Source organism: Oryza sativa, chromosome 3, assembly GCF_034140825.1.
Source record: "Oryza sativa Japonica Group chromosome 3, ASM3414082v1".
Taxonomy (NCBI): Eukaryota; Viridiplantae; Streptophyta; class Magnoliopsida; order Poales; family Poaceae; genus Oryza; species Oryza sativa.
In genome coordinates this window covers 1550653-1569004 of record NC_089037.1, presented here as the reverse complement: position 1 = coordinate 1569004, position 18352 = coordinate 1550653, and the positions used below count along the sequence as shown (strand labels likewise).

At 46.0% G+C, this 18352-nt stretch overlaps 2 protein-coding genes across 3 annotated transcripts; one reads left to right on the top strand and one right to left on the bottom strand.

The window, feature by feature from the left end:
- Positions 1–2034: 2034 nt before the first annotated feature.
- On the top strand, positions 2035–7038 carry LOC4331480 (uncharacterized). 2 transcript variants are annotated; one of them, XM_015772445.3, is made up of 13 exons: positions 2035–2354; positions 2526–2701; positions 2783–2886; positions 3128–3211; positions 3313–3416; positions 3501–3587; positions 3940–4142; positions 4676–4877; positions 4962–5012; positions 5087–5185; positions 5295–5354; positions 5481–5602; positions 5704–7038. In XM_015772445.3, exons 1-13 carry the CDS (start codon positions 2127–2129, stop codon positions 6836–6838), a joined length of 2655 nt encoding a protein of 884 aa, XP_015627931.1. In that variant the 5' UTR covers positions 2035–2126; the 3' UTR covers positions 6839–7038. The 2 variants fall into 2 exon arrangements, with proteins under 2 accessions (XP_015627931.1, XP_015627930.1); XM_015772444.3 differs by having other exon boundaries at positions 5478–5602.
- Positions 7039–7082: 44 nt separating this feature from the next.
- Positions 7083–9889, bottom strand: LOC4331479 (bZIP transcription factor 29). Its single transcript, XM_015772446.3, has 4 exons — positions 8903–9889; positions 8618–8750; positions 8401–8485; positions 7083–7569 (listed from the first exon to the last, which is right to left on the bottom strand). Exons 1-4 carry the CDS (start codon positions 9742–9744, stop codon positions 7349–7351), a joined length of 1281 nt encoding a protein of 426 aa, XP_015627932.1. The 5' UTR covers positions 9745–9889; the 3' UTR covers positions 7083–7348.
- Between the last annotated feature and the right edge of the window lie 8463 nt (positions 9890–18352).

The window sequence follows — 18352 nt, the reverse complement described above, 5'->3', positions numbered from 1 at the left end:
CGGCAATGATTCGTCGGAACGTATCATCATGGACCGACGTGCTTGCTAATTACCCCGATGATGCGTTCCAGTGCCATGGCTTTCGACTCTCAAAGCCTGAACTGCAAGGTCTCTGTCAAGATTTGGTTACCAACCTCCACAAAAGCATTGCCATGGATGAAAACGATGCCATCACCGGGTCCTTAATTACCTCAAATAGTACCAGATCCTTGAAAAATTGAAATGAACAGAAACGGCACGATCAAACTTGGCGGAAATGAAGGAAAGAAACGTGCTACCTCATCTACTCTACTCTACATGTCTGTTTCAGAATAGAAAGGTCTAATCTGTTATAGTGCTTTGCTACGATACCCAAGTACTCCCTCCGCCCCTAAGTTCAAATTTACACTAGGGGTACCAAGTCCTAACATCTAAATCGATCCCGGCAACCAAATCGAGCCATCAAATTGTTCATGAATTCGATGGGCATGAAGTAATGATCTAGCAATGTGGCATTTGAGGTCTGAAGTACTCCAAGTTGAACTTAATTATTCTTCTGTTACCCAATGTGTACAAACATATCACGTACAAGACCACAAGACAAACATTATAGCTTACACTCTCATCGTCTACTTGTTAGCTTATCAGTCATAAGACTCACAACAATAAAAAGTTTAATTTCAAAAGAAGTTAAACCATCTTTTTAAGGAGTAAAGAGGGGTTGTGGCATCTTCCCCCTCTCTCCCCAGTGGTGACCTCAGATGACAAGGAGAACACCTCAACGGTGACCTCAGATGACAAGGAGAACATAAGCTAGGCCATGATAGTCGAGGTGGTAGCATCAAGTGATCAAGGAAATCGAGGCTTGTTCCCGCCATTACTGCTTGTTTCCATCCTCGTTGCCTCCGCCTTAGTCGTTGGATCAAGAACGAGCTTTAGCAGTAGCACTGGAAAGCTCCAGCCGATAGGAATGAGCTCAACGGCAATAGAGGTAACTATAGCTGATGATAGCAATAATTGGGTGGCACGGACACAGGTCAATACACATATGTAGATAGAGGCGACAAGCTCCCAAGTGGTAAGCTCTTTACCTCTCTTATCATCAGCTTTCCTCCTCACCCCAGCCTGAAATGCTGGTGATAAAGTAACATCTTACCAGCAGCAACGCAAACGCCTTTTCTTATATAGTTGCTTTCCACTCTCAAAACACCATGTCCTCTATGGACTACAAAACCTTTCTTCAAGCCATTTTATTTTTCTCCACTATGGTAGCTCTGGTTCCGACGTGGGTCAATGAAGCTTGTGTACCCTTGAATGTTGACCGGTAAGCATGGCCTAAGGTCCATGTGGTTTCTTCACATGGATTGTATATGTTCGTGTTTACAAGAGAAACAAGTGTAGCGTTTTTTTTTCAATTGCAAGAAATACGCAAACGTGCGCACACCATGCACACCGCGCTCACATACTAGTAAGTGTGCCCCCGAACACACGCTTAAGGAGATGGAGACTGGCAACACATCCTTGGACCCATGAAATTCCTGATGAAAGCATGCTAACATATGATTAATATTCGTATACACCAGAATTTTAACCCTAGTGAGTAGTCATGCACCCATGACCCAACTATCACACGAGTGATGCTTTCCTGTCTCTGTAGCAAATATAGCATTTGACTTGACAAAAACTTTACATGTGTCGAATAAGATTTGCACTATTAAACACAAGATTTTCAGGCCAAGTGAATAAATTACCATATCATAAAATCAGATAATCGAAAAAAAAAATCTAAAATCTCATGCGTCACGAGCAGAGGGGCTTGTTGGTATAAAAAGTGCTATTGCAACTGCTACGCAATGTGGACTCTGGTTCCTTCTCCCGCACACTACGATTCGGTCAACTTGACGCCTCGTGGACCCTCTCTGGTCTCCATCTAACGGCCACGATGGTCTAATCTCACCCCCACGCGAATCTCAGAACTTGTATCCCTCTCTCCGTCTTCCACCACGACCCGCCACGACAAACACCCCCTTCCCCCCCACTCCACTCCCCTTCCCTACCCGCCCCCGTCGCCGTCCTCCTTTTCCCGCGAATCCGCGATCTTCCGCCGCGCGCGTCACTCGTCGACCCCCCTAAGCCGCCGCCGGGCGATGGCGGCGCTGGACCCACCGAGCGAGCTGTTGGTGACGCCGAAGACGGCGAGGAAGGACGAGGCCGCCTCCTGCAATGCGGCCACCCCGCCCAAGCCCTCGCCGGTGTCCCCCGAGGAGATGCGCGCGGTGGCGCGCAAGTTCGCCGAGCAACCCGTACAGAACCCCGACGACGGTGTCTGGGCTGTCCTGACGGCCATCTCCAAGAATGCTCGCCTGCGCCCTGAGGTCCCCCTCCCTTAAACCCTAACCCTAAACCCCCAATGTTTCCTTTTGTAACTGCTAGTACTAATTCAGCATTGCCATGAAAAGAGGTTGAGATATTGAATCGTAAATTGCTGAGTTAGCTCCCAAAAAAGTGCTGAGTTAGCTGATTGGAGCCATTTTGTTTAATTGTAGGGAATGAACATTCTTTTAAGCGCCGATGAGCACTACATAGGCCGTGCCGTTCAGGAATCCAGCTTCAAGATTTCCTCTTTGCAGATCAGTGGGAAACATTGCAAGATATATAGGGACACTGTGTTGGGGGAGCTTAACCGCAATGAACCTGTACCTGTTTTCCTCAAGGACTCGAGGTTTCTTGTGCTTCTGGTTATCTTGTCATGTATTACAATAAACAGCACCCTTTCTTAAATTAACTTATTGTAGCACTGCAGCTCAAATGGGACATTCATCAACTGGACCAGGCTTAAGAAAATTTCACCTCCAACCAAGCTTAATCACGGGGACATTATATCATTTGTCTCCGCTCCTCATGACAGTAAAGATTCTGAGCTTTTTTCACTTTCTATGATCCAACTCTACTGTTCTTATAAACAATTATGATAAATTCATTGCCTTGTAACTTTTTTAGAGCTTTCCTGCACATGGCCTCTGCTAGTTTACCTCTGTGTACTTGATTATATTTACTGTGTTTTCCCTGTTTACCTTGCATTGTTTTTCTTGTATATAATCGATATCGAACTTTTTTTGGCCATTTATATTGCGTGTTTCATCTACAGATACTTCCTTTGCATTTGTCTACCGTGAAGTTAATGCTGTCAGTCGTGCAGAGAATGAAGTTACCATCCTTAAAAGGAAGTCAGGTAAGAGGGAACATGTGCTTTCCTAAGATTTGGTGATTACATTTTTCCAGCTACATTACAAGTAATGATATATGTACCACAATTTGTATTTGATCTTAAAGAGGATATTCATTCTGAAAGAAAGAGACTAAAAGGTCTTGGGATTGGTTCCTCTGATGGTCCTGTTTCACTAGATGATGTTCGTCGGCTAGAGAAATCTAATGCTGTAAGTTGACCCCTTCAAGAGTTCAAGATGGTAGTTTTTATTGCCATGAAAGTTTCTTAACCTTATTAGCAAAAATCCATGCAGGAGCTCAGGGAACAACTTGAGGAACATGTTGTCACAATTGAGACTTTGAGAACTCAAATTAAAATATCTGAAGCACAGCATGAAAAGGTATATCCTACGTCTGCATCTTGGTGTTGTGTCTCTTCTAGGATAATCGCCCTTCTTGTACTGCGTGACACTGTGCTACTGCCTACTGCCACTTCTAATGTTTCTCTCCACTCTACTAAATTAATGATGATATTCCATATTCTAGTGTCAAGAAATTACTGGTAGTGTTGCCAAACTATCTAAATATCTAAATAGTGTTCTGTACGGCTTATACCATCCCTCTCCTAGAAGTGAATGTACTGCTGCTTTTCCTTTTAAATCGCCTTTTGTTGTCAAAGACTACATTTCTTGAAAGGTGCCCTCTTGATTTCCCTTTCTTATATCTGAGTCTTCTGCAAATCTGATGATGTAGGAATTGAAGGAGTTGAAAGAGATTACATCGAGTACTTATGTTGATCAAGCTAAATCTCTTCAGCAAACATTAGAGTACAAGCAGAAACAAATAGATTCACTTAGTACATCAAATACAGAGTTACAGAATTCAATAAAAGATCTCGATGAGAGGCTTAGCGCATATAAGCAATCACGTGCTGAGGCTGATGAGATAATTCAGAGGTTATTTTTTCTGTTCTTTTGATTAATGCTTTGTGGCAATACTCATAACTTTTAGTTTTCCGTATATGGTGTTATTAGCGTTAGGAAAAAGAGAAAAAAGTCGCATATATTTTTCAGTCGTGATCACTAAAGTCATTTAAAAACACTGGTATATTTCACCCTTTTGTTTCCCAAATTACAGGTATATGTATTGTAGTATCTTACAGCATAGTTGTGTTGAACTGGGACATTTTGCTGGTTTACTTGAGGGTCCCATATCTTAGAGGGCACATGGATTCAGCAAACCGTAAAATACTCCTTGTTTGGAATAAAGGATTTTGATAGATTTTGATAAAACTTCTGGAGGGATCGTACTGCTTCCTAGAAAATTCCCGTGAAATTCATGCACAGATATGCCCAAGTATTATTTTATATAGCACTTTAGTTGATCCAGGGAGAAAAGTGAGATGTTCTTCTGGATAGACATTTAGGCTTTTTCAGCATATAGGAAGTCCAATTTTAACATCACTCTCCACTCATTCAAACGTTTTCAGCCAGAAATCAAATATATGTGAGCTTGAGGCACAGCTAAGTGAGGAGAGAGACTTGCGAAGAGAGGAGCGTGATAAGGCTGCAGAAGACTTAAAGTCTGCACTGCATAAAGTGAATGCAGAAGCTCAAGAAGAAATCAAGAGACAAGCTGAGGCTCACCTTAGACAACAACGGGAACAGAAAGAAGTTATTAGCAAGCTTCAGGTTTTACCTTTTCTTTCCAATTCTAGGGAATGATCAGGAATTGGGAAATAATGTATTGCGTGGACCTTTCTCTTTTATTTTCAGGAATCAGAAAAGGAAATCCGTTTGCTTGTGGAAACATTGAGATCTAAGCTGGTATGCTTTTTTGCTGTTGTTTATTTGAACACTCATTCCTTTTCCATTCTACAATTATTTACCTTCACATTCAGGAAGATACTCGAGAGAACCTTGTCACATCTGAGAAAAAAGCAAGAGAGCTGGAAGCTCAACTTCAGGATGAACAGCTTGTATCCGCCAACAATCAGAAGGTTACAGTCGTAAACATGTTTAGAGCTATTAAGCCCAAGTTGTTTCATTTGTAGTTCATTGAATGTATGTAACATCTTTTCTTCACTTCCTCCCCCCTTGCAATCGCAGAAATCAGATAAACTGGAAATGGATCTGAGAAAAGTGAAGAAAGAACTTGAACACGAGAAGGTAGAAAAAGATTTCAAGTTCCTCTGATGTTTTCATCACATAAGCTAATCTACCCTGGTCTTCGCATGCATAGAGGATTGCTCTTGTTTACTTACTAGCTGATTATCTGTGTTCTTCTGTTAGCAGGCTGCTCGGGAAGAAGCATGGGCAAAGGTCTCAGCTCTTGAGCTTGAAATAGCTGCTACAATTAGAGATCTATCAATCGAGAAACAGAGGTATCAAGGAGCAAGAGAGAGAATTATTTTACGGTAAGAAACATTGTTTGAGTTTCATATAGAGGTGAACCCCAAGTTTGTGAAACTACAAATCAGCTTACCTTTTCTTTTGTTTCCTATGTTGCTTACTGCAGGGAGACTCAGCTGCGTGCTTTCTATTCAACTACAGAGGAAATATCTTCTCTGTTTGCAAAACAGCAGGAACAGCTTAAAGCAATGCAGAGAACTCTGGAGGATGAAGAGAATTATGAGAACAGTATCATGGGTGATGATCTCAATAAAGTGCCACTGGCAACTGTAACTGCTGACGATGCCCGCACGAGAGTAAACTACTCAAAAAATACAATGGAAGCTTCTGGTGCTTCAACAGAGAATACCCAGGCAAGTGAACAAAGTTCAAGTGATGATTCCAAGGAGACTGAACAACAGGATGATTTTACCAGAGTTGAAGGGGCAAACACTCAAGAGGTAGAGTGCAATAGTCCAGAAATGGCAACAGAGAGATTCAGGTCTGATTCTCATGGTGATCTGGCTGCTACAGCTCCTGAGCTAGAGCCAACAGATACTGAGCAAGTTCCCGAGACAGAAAGCCAAGCTGGTAATGTTGGCTGTGGTGATCACAATTCAGCTCTTCAAAGATTTAGTGAAATGGGAGGTGATACCATGCAGCTAGATGATGAAGTGCAACCACAAGAGAATGATGAGTCCATCTTGATTTGCAAAGATAGAGGGCAACCACAAGGAAATGAGGAAGCCTCGTTAACCCTCAAAGATGGCATTGGTCACTATTCTGAAGAAAAACTTGAGGTTAACTGTTCTGAGAGAAAACACGAGGATACCCAGACCAGAACCATTGGTACAGCTGATTTGTTGGCCTCAGAAGTTGCTGGTAGCTGGGCAGTGGAAACAGGTCCATCTGTCAATGGGGAGAATGAGTCTCCTAGGAGCTTGGGGGAGACTACAGACCATGCCGGGGAGCAGGATGAAAATGTCAGAGGGAGCTCAGCAGCTGATGCTTTAGTGAACTCTGATGGACAGGCTGCTGGGAGCCAGAGTAATATTGATCATGTCATCAGTAAAATAACCGATCATCATCGTGTTCTTAATGCTATGATCGAAATTGTTGATCCAGATTTCAGAAAGCAACTCCCAGGAAGTGGTGTTGGAAAAGATGATCTGATGTCTGATGCGGAGACTGAGGAAGGCAGTGAGGCGAATGATACAGATAGCGACAGTGAGGAGGCCATGGTTGAAGATTCTGTTGGATAGGCTATAAGGCAGCTACTTTTCCTCGTAAATATCTTAACCATTTTACCCTGCACTCGGGTATGAGCTTGTACCATTTTTTTCAATGTGCATTTTTTTTTCATTTCATTTCAAATTTCTCTTTATCATTTTCGTATGACCTGGCATAACTAGTTTTTATTGTGAATGGTTGGCAATGGCAATTTTATGTAATGTTCCCCACATTCCTTTTTGTCGATAAATACAAGTGTATCTTAACGAACCGGGGTACTCAAAATACTCGACATAGATATTAGTACAAAAGAATAACAATCACCTACAACTTCATCAGTTTGGTAACTTAAAAATGACAACTGTATCATCCAAAGAATCAATGAACATAGAAAGGTAAAAGGAGGTTCACCAACCACCACCTACTAGAAAAATGCAAGGTGATTATTAACAACATTAAAACAAATGAGTTAGGAATATGCGAATTGCGCTCATCTAAACCAATATTCTCTTTCCATGAACCAGCCCAAAATGCCTCTGGAATCATTCTTTTGATTCATTGTTCTTCGCTGCACCGTTCTGTTGTGACTGCTGCAGTTGATAGAATGGTATCTGCGTAGCCTGCTGCTGCTGCAGTTGAAACATCTGATTCTGAGCATTGAGTTGGATCTGCTGAGCTAGACTGCTGGACGAGCAAGAATCGCCGAGCTCAGCGGTGGCGAGTTTTAGGCGTTGGACTTCGGTTGTCAGGGCCTCATTCAGCGCTGTTGAACATAAGATAATGGCGAAGCAGTGAGGAACTGAGCATCAAAACCAGAACTAACAAGTGAACAATTCCTGAACTCTATTCGTGGCATACTTTCATGGTGCAGTGTTTAACAGTATATTGCAATAGGATGAATTCATCTTGGTAAAAATACAGCTACTCATAACATTAATAGATAGATTAACCCTTAAGGATGAAGTCATCATGTAAAAGGCAGTAGACATCCTAGATCAGTGTAGATTCTTGAAACGAAAGACTCCTTGTGAGAGAAGGAAATGTGGCAATCACATGGCAATATGGCATCCAAGGAGAAACATTTGATACGTGAAAGCCCTGAAAACTAGGGTGGCAATCTGGAGAAGTCACCGCAGAATATTGAATACTCCAAAACATTCTTCTCCTACACGGGACTGCAGGCTCCTAACATGCTAGCAACTAACGGATTCAGACTTCAGAGACGCCATAGGGCATACTATATATTTTATCTTTGATTGGGGGAAAAGGCACGCACAATAGCAAATCTTCGTTCTTGGATGATTGCTAAGGCATGTCCTCCTCCCTACCAGTAGTAGGAGTACATACTAACGACCACCGGCTTCCCGAGAGAAAAATATATGCATAAAGAAAAGCTAACTACCAACCTCCAAGCGCAAAAACACGAGATTATGGCAACAGTTGACAAGCACTAGGACAAACAAGCATGTCAACGTCAATAACTTACACAAGACTGTTCATCATAGTGCCGAGCACATCTAAAGTATCTTATGACGTTGGCGAGCACAAACATGGGAGGAGCGAGTGATCGAGGAGGTTTAGGGGAGGCACGTACCGTCGCGCAGCTGCGCCTGCTGCTCCATGGCATGCAGCCTGAACTTGAGCTCGTTGTTCTGCGTCGCGAGCCCCGCCGAGTCGCGCTGCCAAAAGCCAAAACAGTCACAGACAACGTAAACAACCGTGTGGATTTCACGCAGGAAAAAAGGCGATCAGGACGATGAGACGGCAATTGCACGAGAAAGCGGGAAGGCGAAGGGATCAGTGCGTGTTACCTGCATCATCGTGAGCTGCGCGGACAGATTGGTCGCCTCCGACTGCAGGATCTGCACCTTCTGCTCCAGCTCCGCAATGTACCTCATCTTCCTCTCCTTGGACCTCGCCGCCGACTGCCTGTTCGCCAGCACCCTGTCACCGGAGGAAGAAAGCTCTCAGCGATCAGTCGATCGATCCCCTCATGTCGTAGCGCTCAATATACATTGCAATCATCGATCGTTTTCTAATCATTTGCATTTGCGAGACGATATGGATGGATGGGAGAGTGATCGAATATTATTTACCTCTTGACGCGCTTTGGGTCGGCGAGCGCCATCTCGGCCAGCTTCTCGTCGGCCATGATCTTCTTCATCTCGGAGGGGGTGAACTCGCCGCTGCCGAATTCCAGGCTGAACCTGTTCGGCCCCAACGCGACACCGTTCCCCGCAGCCGCCGCCGTCCCCGCCGTGAAGTTGAACTTCCCGATGAGGCTGTCCATGGAGAGGCTCCTGGCGTGACGGGCCAGCGGCGCGGTGGCCGGCTCCCCCGCGGCGTTCCTCTTGACGCCCTCCCTCCTCTCGCCGCCGTCGGCGGACCAGAGGCGGATCCCGCCGCGGGTGTCGTCGGCGCACTCCTCCGACTCGTTCTCGCTGCTGTCGGCGCCGTTGGTCTTGATGCTGCTCCCGCGGCTGTCCCCTTCGTCGTGGCGGTCGTCGGAGGAGTTGAGCCCGTCCAGCCCCTCCAGGTTCAGGTACGCGTTGAACAGGTCATCGGCGGCCGCCGCGCCGCCGGCGCCGGCGCCGAGGTGGCCCCACCCGGCCTCCACCTTGGGCGGCAGGAGCTGGTGCTGCCCGGCCAGGTACCCGAACGGCACGTCGCTGCTGGAGCGGCGGTGCGCCTTGCGCGGCGGCAGCCCGCCACCACCCCCCTGCGCCGACTCCTCCATGCACACGTCGCCGCCCGCCGCCGCCGCCGCGCGCTGGGCGGCGAACACCTGCGGCGGCGTGGGCGGCAGCCCCGCGGCCCTCGGCTTGTTGGCCGCCGCCGCCGGCTCCGCCACGAACGTCGACGCCACCATCGGCAACGACGACGACATGACCTGCACGTGCTGCGGCTGCATCAGCGCGTCGCCAATGCCACCGTTCATGATAGCGAGTAGTACCAGCTTCCGCCCCCCCCGCGACCGCGAGCGAGCGCGGTGTTGTAAAATCAATCGGCTCCGCGAACGGGCGGTGCACTGCACACACGCGCGCGCGACGCAGCAGCAGCGGAGGAATGTGGGGGTTTGCGTTGCCCGGACTGGGGATCGGGTCGCTTTTAAGGGTATTAAGTCGGCGTTTGGTGACGGTGTTTGTGAGGTGGTGGTTCCGGTGGTGCGGTGGGGTTGCCTGATAGCCCTCTCCCCGCCTCAAGTCTCGTCTCGCGTCACATGTGTTTCACCATCAGTTTCACATGCGCTACGCACCACTTTTGTACCGTCTTACACCCAGGCCAGCTTGCACACTGCGCCACTGCCCCTTGCTGATTTACTGGCCAGGGGATGGCAATTTTGGCAGCCACCGGCAAGGCGGAAGCGACGAAACGGATGCGATGCATATGGGGCGCGTTGCGTTCCGTTGCCACCCGTCGCAGCGCAGCGCACTTTCCACTGGCCAACCTCGGACGTACGTACGTGCGCCCTGTTCGATCGGTGTCAGCTGCATGCTGCTGCGAATGTGGGGAGACTGCCCGGCACGCAATCAAGGCATTCATTCATGTAGGTTTCTGCCTGCAAGTCTTGGTACGAGCTTCCTGTTGGCCTGTTGGACCCCTGCTCATTCGCTAGTCGCTACAGGCCTCTCTGAGACATGCCTCCCTCTTGCATGGGGAGATCAATGGCGGACCTTAGGAGAATTTTAGAGCCATGGACTCAACTACAACTAGTTTTTGCTACGAAAATATCATGCAAACCAACCAGCCCAAGGATCCGCATGCCGAATCAGATCCTCTGGCATAACATAACCATAACTTTGTGGCTGACAAGTGGGGTCATGTGGCAATTGTCACATGTTAATTTACGTCGGAGGATCATATTCCGCTGCAAAGTTGGATATTTACATGTTTACATTTTTTTCTAGTAAAATAAATAGTATGCTTTCATACCTGCTGCACCTAGAGTTAAAGCTTTATACTGTTTCGAAGCTGGCAATAAAATGTATTCTTCCAGTCATAAAAACATGTCGTGATGTGTTACAAGCTGTATGATGTTTAGTTCTAAACCTTTTCACACATATATGTTTTCACATTTAAACAAAATAGTCAATTGTTTATTCCTGGGGAGGATCCAAGGCCGAGTGGCCATCCAAATTCGTGTACCTTGAGTTAAGCTTTCATACCATTTTCTATGCTAGTAAAATGTATTCTTCTAGTTAAAAGCATACCATTTTGTTGCCAGCTTCATGATGTCTAGTTCTAAACCTTTTGACACACATGCTTTTTACATTGAAAGAAATAGTTAATTGTGTATTCCTAGGAGTGGATCCAAGGCCTAGTGACCCTGGGCGACCGTCCGAGCTCGTGCACCTAGAGTTAAGGTCCATACTATTTCTAAGCTGGCAATAAAATGTACTTTTCCGGTCACAATAACATGTTGTTCTGTTGCTAGCTGCATGGTGATCTAGTTAACCTTTTTCACACACATATGTTTTCACATTTAAACAAAATAGTTAACTGTATATTCCCGGGGAGGATCCAAGGCCTGGTGACCACGGGTGACCGTTCATATATATGCACTTAGAGTTAAACTTCATACTATTTCTAAGCTGGAAGTAAAATGTACTCTTCCTATGACAAATTAAAAACATGTCGTTTCTGTTGTTAGCTGCATGATGTCTAGTTCTGAACATTTTCACACATATATGTTTTCTCTTTTAAATAAAATAGTTAATTGTATATCCTGTGAGATGATCCAAGGCCTAGCGACTACGGGAGGCCATCCGAATTCGTGCACCTAGCGTTAAGCTTCATAGTATTTCAAAGCTGACAGTAAAAATGTACTCTTCCAGTCACAAAAACATGTCAATCTGTTGCCAACTCGATGATGTAAAAAAAAACATGTCGTTCTATTGCCAGCTGGATGATGTCTAGTTCTAAACCTTTCCACACATATATTTTTTTCATATTTAAACAAAAAAAAGTTAATTGTATGTTCCTGGGGGAGGATCCAAGGCCTGCCGACCATGAGTGGCACTGTCCGAATTTGTGCACCTAGAGTTAAGCTTCACACTATTTCTCAGCTGGCAGTAAAATGTACTCTTCCAAGAAAAAAAACATGTCGTTTTGTAGCCAGCTGCATAATGTCTAGCTAGTTTTTAACCTTTTTCACACACATATGTTTTTACATTTAAAGAAATAGTTAATTGTATTTTTTTGGGGGGCGGATCCAAGACCTGGTGACCCCGGACGACCGCCCGAGCTCGTGCACTTCAAGCTAGCAGTAAAATGTACTCTTCCAGCTAAAAAAACATGTCGTTTTGTGACCAACTGCATAATGCCTAGCTAGTTTTGTTTCCACATTTAATTAATTAAAGAAATAATTAATTGTATATTTTTGGGAGCGGATCCAAGACCTGGCTAGTGGTTACCTTCGGGCAACCGTCCGAACTCATTGACAAGTCACATCAATGTAATAGCTTCCATCGCTGATGTTCAATGGCATCCATATAATCCTTTGGACATATATGTTTGTTCATGTTCTAAAAGATCTCTAGATTCGCCAATGTACATTCACACACTTAATTAGTCATTCGTACATGCAGCGTGCTTAAGTTTCTAGGCGCATAAGGCAGGGTCGACTAGTATCCCTTAATAAAGCTTATGGTGATATGATGGTGGCATTGTGTGAACTGTGAAGGTGTCCAATTATCAAGTGTACATGGTAGCCGGCTCGCACTGTCTATATCATAGCTCCTCTTCTTCCCTTCTAAAATTTTGGAAGGATGCCATAATATGGTTTTGAAGTTTCTTGGCCGCCAAGCTGAAGCCACCACCACACTGAGCTGTCGATCCGCGTGTATTTGCAGTCGGTGGTAGTAACACGCACGGTGCATCCTGAGCCAGTGAGCCGCTTTAGCGACACATCACGTGCATCGGATTATCGGAAGCACACGGTCAAGGCAAGACAGGTATTTTGTTAGTCGCGATTAATCTACAACAGTTAGGGCATCCACAATGTGCTACAAAAGTAGTCCATAGGGAATAAACTATTCCATTTAGCCATTTAGTAACACTGGGCAACTAGTCCATATAAAGAAAATAGCAAAAGATATCCATATGCATATACACTACCTATATGACATAAATAATATTATATATCTCTACTTCTCTCTCTTCTCCTAATGTTACATTGTATCCATATACATTGTGAGATTGCTATAGTTAAAGTTTATTTATATGGGTCCCATCTATATAAACCACTTTTAACATATACATTGGTAATGCCCTTACATCATACTACTACTACATCACGATCTGGTCAAGTGCAGAGCATTGCGCAGCCGCAGCGCAGGCAGGCAGGCAAGCGCACTGCCGCCACATGGCTGCACGAACAAAAAAGCTAGTAGCTCCAAGCCTCCAAAGGCCGGTGTGGAAGAAGGGAGATTTCACGGTTGGAAAAGCGACGACGACCGAGAGAAAGCGGCTTTTTTGCGGAGGAAACCGTGTGGACCCCCCCCGTGCGCGCGCTGCCGTTGCTGCCCTGCCACACCGAGCGATGAGTATCGAGCAAGCGACTCGCGCTCGCCACGACGATGGGGGGCGTCCGGGCGTAGCTCCCCGTGACGCCTTCTCCCGTGGAAGCTGTGAGCCTCTGTGAGGCGAAATGTAACACTGCTAGTAGTAGTGGATTATTCTATTCGGATTCTCCACGGGACGCGCGGGCGGCGGCCGGTGGTGCCGAACACATCGCCCACTTTTGTTCGATCCGCAAGACGACGTGCCTGCCGCGCCGGGCTGTCGTGAAGGCGTAGCGATGGTCGAGCGCGACACATGGAATGGATCGATCGGCCGATTCGGTTATATCGCCATCGGTTTTGTCTCCGCACTGATCCTGCACTGGATTTGGGCTTAATTTGCAGAGACATTGACGGTCGTTCTTAAGCGAAGCCATGGCCCGACCGGCTAGCTCCAAGGTCAATTGCAACGAACGATCGAGCAACACTTGTCACGAGCGTAGGCTGGCTGGGCCGGAGATGACGTGCTGCACCCGGACCACGCAGCACGGGGATCATCCGCGTACATGTACGTACGGACTACGTACTGGACTAGTTATTCATGTCACCGACCAAGCGCGACGACGTACGTACACCTGCAGAGGTTTCAGAGGAAATACAGTAATTTCTGAATTCTAACCGAGAATAAGGAACACACTTGCAGTTTCAGGCCGTGACGCCCCGTTCGCGGTGGCGCGGTCGACACGGCGAGCTAGCCGTCCTCGTGAGGCCGGCATTGACATGGCATGAACCACTGTACCATACTCTCTCCGTCTCAAAAAAAAGACAAACCCTAGATTTCCGTGTCCAATTTTAATTGTCCGTCTTATATAATTTTTTTTATAATTCATATATTTATTATTGTTAGATGATAAAACATGATTAATATTTTATGCGTGATTTGTCTTTTTAATTTTTTTCATAATTTTTTTAAATAAGACGGACGGTCAAATATTAGGCACGAAAAATAGAGTTTGTCTTTTTTTTTGGTACGGAGGGAGTATATACCACTACGGATGTGTGTAGGACTGACTGTACGTACGCGCGTATCAATGCCTTGCTTGCTCGTGATCGATGGCCATTGACTACTGGGAGGCAATGCGATTTACTGCTGCCGTTCCAGTAGAGGGTAAAAGACGTCTTCAAGAAGAGGACCACATGGGATGTGGCCTCTGAGGTTGATTAGTCGCCTTCCATTCCCAACAGTACGCGGTGCAGCAACGTACCATACTCCAGTAATTTGGTCGTGCTCTCTTGTATGGCTACAGGCTACAGGCTACATCATGTGCAAACGACTAGACGAGGATGTCCTGCAGGCTTGCCAACCTCATCGTAATGAAGCGCGTGTCAGGGCGATAGATGCAGAGTTTCTTGCAGCACAGCTCAAACGAGAATTTTTGTATGACCACTTCGAAAGACTTAATATTCAGCCATGTAGCACAAAGGCTTTGTTTAGTTGCTAAAATAAAAATTTTTCATCCATCACATCGAATATTTAGACACATACATAGAGTATTAGATGTTGATAAAAATAAAAACCAATTACACAGTTTACGTGTAAATTGCGAGACAAATCTTTTAAGCTTAATTATGCCATGATTTGATACTGTGGTGCTACAGTAAATATTTGCTAATGACGGATTAATTAGACTTAATAAATTCGTCTCGCAATTTCATGGGGAGTCTATAATTTATTTGTTATTAGTCTATATTGTCCGAATATCCGATGTGACAATCAAACCTAAAAATTTTACCTAACTAAACAATTCCTAAGATACATAGCGCCAACATATGTTCGATTGATATTTTTCTAGCACTTTGGCAGTGTCTCCAGATTTGTTTGTTCGAGCTATAAAAAAAAGGGTGTAGCTATATTTATGGTGCCATATTTTTCATCAAAAAATAATCGGCATGTATTTACATTGTAAGTTCATAGTGTATTTACAATGTAAGTCTCAAAATTACATATGTAAGTACTAAAATTACATATGTAAATTCAAAAAATACATACTAATTATATATGTAAGTGGGGTGTAAATGAGATATAACTACTATGTAAGTGGCTGAAAAAAAATCGACTGTAGCATATGGCGCCATATTTCTAACGACTCCGGAAAAAAAATGTAAACAAGAAAGAATACATGGGCTTCAGAAATCAGAAACAGGTCAAGCCTACAGTCTACACTAGCCCAATAAGAAAACAACTGAAGCCCTACTTTGGGCCGAGGGGGAACTTAAGCCCAATTTAAACAGCCAACTCAGCAATTTGGCCTCTTTGTCCTCCGTTTGAACTTTCAAGGGAGAACGGAAGCTGCTACCCGTAACATCTCTCTCTCTATTTTTTTTCTTTCTTCAGAGTTTCTACATCTCTTCTTTATTGCATTTGTGTGCATGCATCTCAATATCTTATCCTCAGACTGTATATGCGTTTCTTTTTCAAGAAAGGAACAGTACAATCACTGAAGACTAGCTAGCTATCTTGAAGAGAAGAGCAGGAAAAGACTATAGCGAAAGGCAAGCATACGTCAATGCAGAATAATGCACAATGGGCACAATTACAGGATAGAAGAGTCAGAGAGACGAAAGCTAGCTAGCTACCAGAGGAGGCTGCTATGGATCGATCGCAAGAGCACCCAGGATCGAGTGGGCTGCAATGGATGCCGCTTTTTAACAGAGCCTTTTCACCACAGCCATATATTGTTGTGTGAATGGAGATCATAGATATACGAAACTAGAAAGATAAAAAGAATGGATGGTAACTTTGCAGGAAAAGATTGCTCGCATGAGTTGAGAACTAGCTCGCAAGGTGTGAATCATGTAGATCGGCCGCCCGGCCCGGCCTCCGTGCGCGGTGTGCTCCCCACCTCCTCCACTGCGCCGAAATGATGTAATGTACGTCTCCGACGCGGAGGAGGAGCATCAATCGGCAACCGCCCGTGTGCGCGCGGTGTCCAGCTAGCCAGCTGAATTTGGCAGTGACTCAGTGAGATCAAAGGCACCGCCCGGCCGGCCACCCACTGCATTCAGTGCTGCAGACTTGCAGAGGCATGCAATTGCATGCAGTCGCACCTTGTAAGTTTTAGTAACTACATATCTTACCACTGAACTGTCACTAGCTAATTGTTGCTCTCGATCGTCTATGTGATGAATGGTCCACTTGTCTGTCTGCCATTAGGCCAGATCAGAGAGGATCTTGTACTTATGAGCTTTGCGAGCTGCTGCTACGGTTTGCGAGCTTTTCTGTGCCGTATCATGTCGTTTCTTTGCTCGTCGTCATGAGAGACGATCGATTTGATAGAGGTAGCGCGCGATCATTCCGCTGGTTATTAGTCCACGAAATCCATCGATGCCTCACGCACACCGAGGGGCTGCCAGTTTCCTGAATGATTCCGTTCCAGAAGCGAACAACATGGTAGATTTTTTGGCCACACAGCAGGGAAGCTATCAAGTTAACAATCGAAGTTGATTCAATTTACTTAACTACTCTCATGCATGCTTGTCCGGACAATGCCATGCTCACGCCAACTAGCTTTTGAGATCACAACCATGGCACTCCATACCCTGGAATGGAACGGGAATGGAGGCCGGCGAGCAATGATAGCAAGGAAGCATCGACAAGCCATGCATGCAGGGACAGCATGTACAGGGAAGAGAAAGGATGAAGGGAAGAAGAAAAGAAAAGAAAGAAACAAGCTTGATGCTCACATCACATGTATCAAAAGCGGTAAGAGTAGTGTGCAACAAGTATCTATCCCTCTATCTATATATCTATCTATCCTACATCAGCTGCCCTTTTCTCAGTAGCCAACGTGTTGTGCAGTCACTTTCCCTTTACCAACCTCCATATATGGCTGCAGCCTCTGTCCACGTAGGAGCAATTCAATAGTAACTCGTAACAACCTACGATATCGATCCTTCTGATGATCCCTTGCCGTTCACCTCTCCTCGCACTAGCTAGCCGATCGATCTGAGATATACTACATCAGGCATGCATATAAGTCGGCTCATGTATATACATCCATGTCACACCGCTTCAAAATTATAAGCGTGCCGCCAAATCAATCACACTTGTGCCGCCAGTGAAAGTGAGAGTCCAGAAAAAAAAAATCAAGCTTAGCTTTCTTAGTCAGTCGGGTCACCGGATCAGTAGCATTTTTAGCACGTCATCACTCTTACATCAAAGGTAAATAGGCTTTTTCTTGAAGCAGCTAGAGAGGATGAAAGCGCGAGCATATGTAGCTAACTAGCTAGCAGTACAACACAGAAGAGAACAATTTGTATGTGTGTGTGTGTGTGTTACTGTCACAGCAGCTAGGCTTTTTATGCATGCACTAAGGGAGCAAACAAGCATGCTATAGCCTTTTTGCCGCTTACGCCAAGGATCTCACACATGTATTCTCGCTAGCCAACTTGCCGTATCTTTCCTCACCAAACGATCCAAAAGGTCTCCATCCCGTCGCACAGATAGAACCTGTAGTACAATGCGCGGCATGCCTGCCTGCTCAATTCTCGGCAAAACCGCAAAAGGGAGAGGTCACGCCGGCGCCGGCCTCGCGCGTAACCTGCAGCTATAGCCCACCCCCTGCGCGGGCGCGGTTGCGTCGTGCGGAAAACAAGCGAGATACGCGCGCACGCTGGTGGTGGTGTACGTGCGCGTCGGCGTTGGCCGGCACGCGAAACGCGCGGGGTGGTGTGGATATACGAGAGCCGCCGAGGCGCGGACGGCGCAACGCGCGTACGAGCGGTGGTGGTGCGAGGCGGGGCCTACGTACGTACGCGCGCGGGGTGGGGGCCGGGGCTACCCGGCGTCGGGCTCGCGCGCACCGATCCGGCCGTGTACGTACGTAGCGATATATATCTCGAGCAAATGATGCCGCGACCCGCGAGGTGCTCATGATTGGGCGGGCGGATGGGCGCCGCCCGGGCTAATCTTTCGGACCGACCGATCGACCGAGCGAGGAGCGCACGCGGTGCATGGGCGACGAGCCGTGCCGTCCCCATCCGCAC

Excerpts from the sequence above, each read along its gene's own strand:
- LOC4331480 (XM_015772444.3), top strand. The coding sequence starts at position 2,127 with ATGGCGGCGCTGGACCCACCGAGCGAGCTGTTGGTGACGCCGAAGACG. Across the intron at positions 2,887-3,127 it reads TGTCTCCGCTCCTCATGACA|ATACTTCCTTTGCATTTGTC; the intron begins GTAAAGATTCTG and ends TTTCATCTACAG. Across the intron at positions 5,013-5,086 it reads AAACATTGAGATCTAAGCTG|GAAGATACTCGAGAGAACCT; the intron begins GTATGCTTTTTT and ends CTTCACATTCAG.
- LOC4331479 (XM_015772446.3), bottom strand. The coding sequence starts at position 9,744 with ATGAACGGTGGCATTGGCGACGCGCTGATGCAGCCGCAGCACGTGCAG. Across the intron at positions 8,486-8,617 it reads CGCAGCTCACGATGATGCAG|CGCGACTCGGCGGGGCTCGC; the intron begins GTAACACGCACT and ends GGCTTTTGGCAG. Across the intron at positions 7,570-8,400 it reads GCAGGCGCAGCTGCGCGACG|CGCTGAATGAGGCCCTGACA; the intron begins GTACGTGCCTCC and ends TATGTTCAACAG.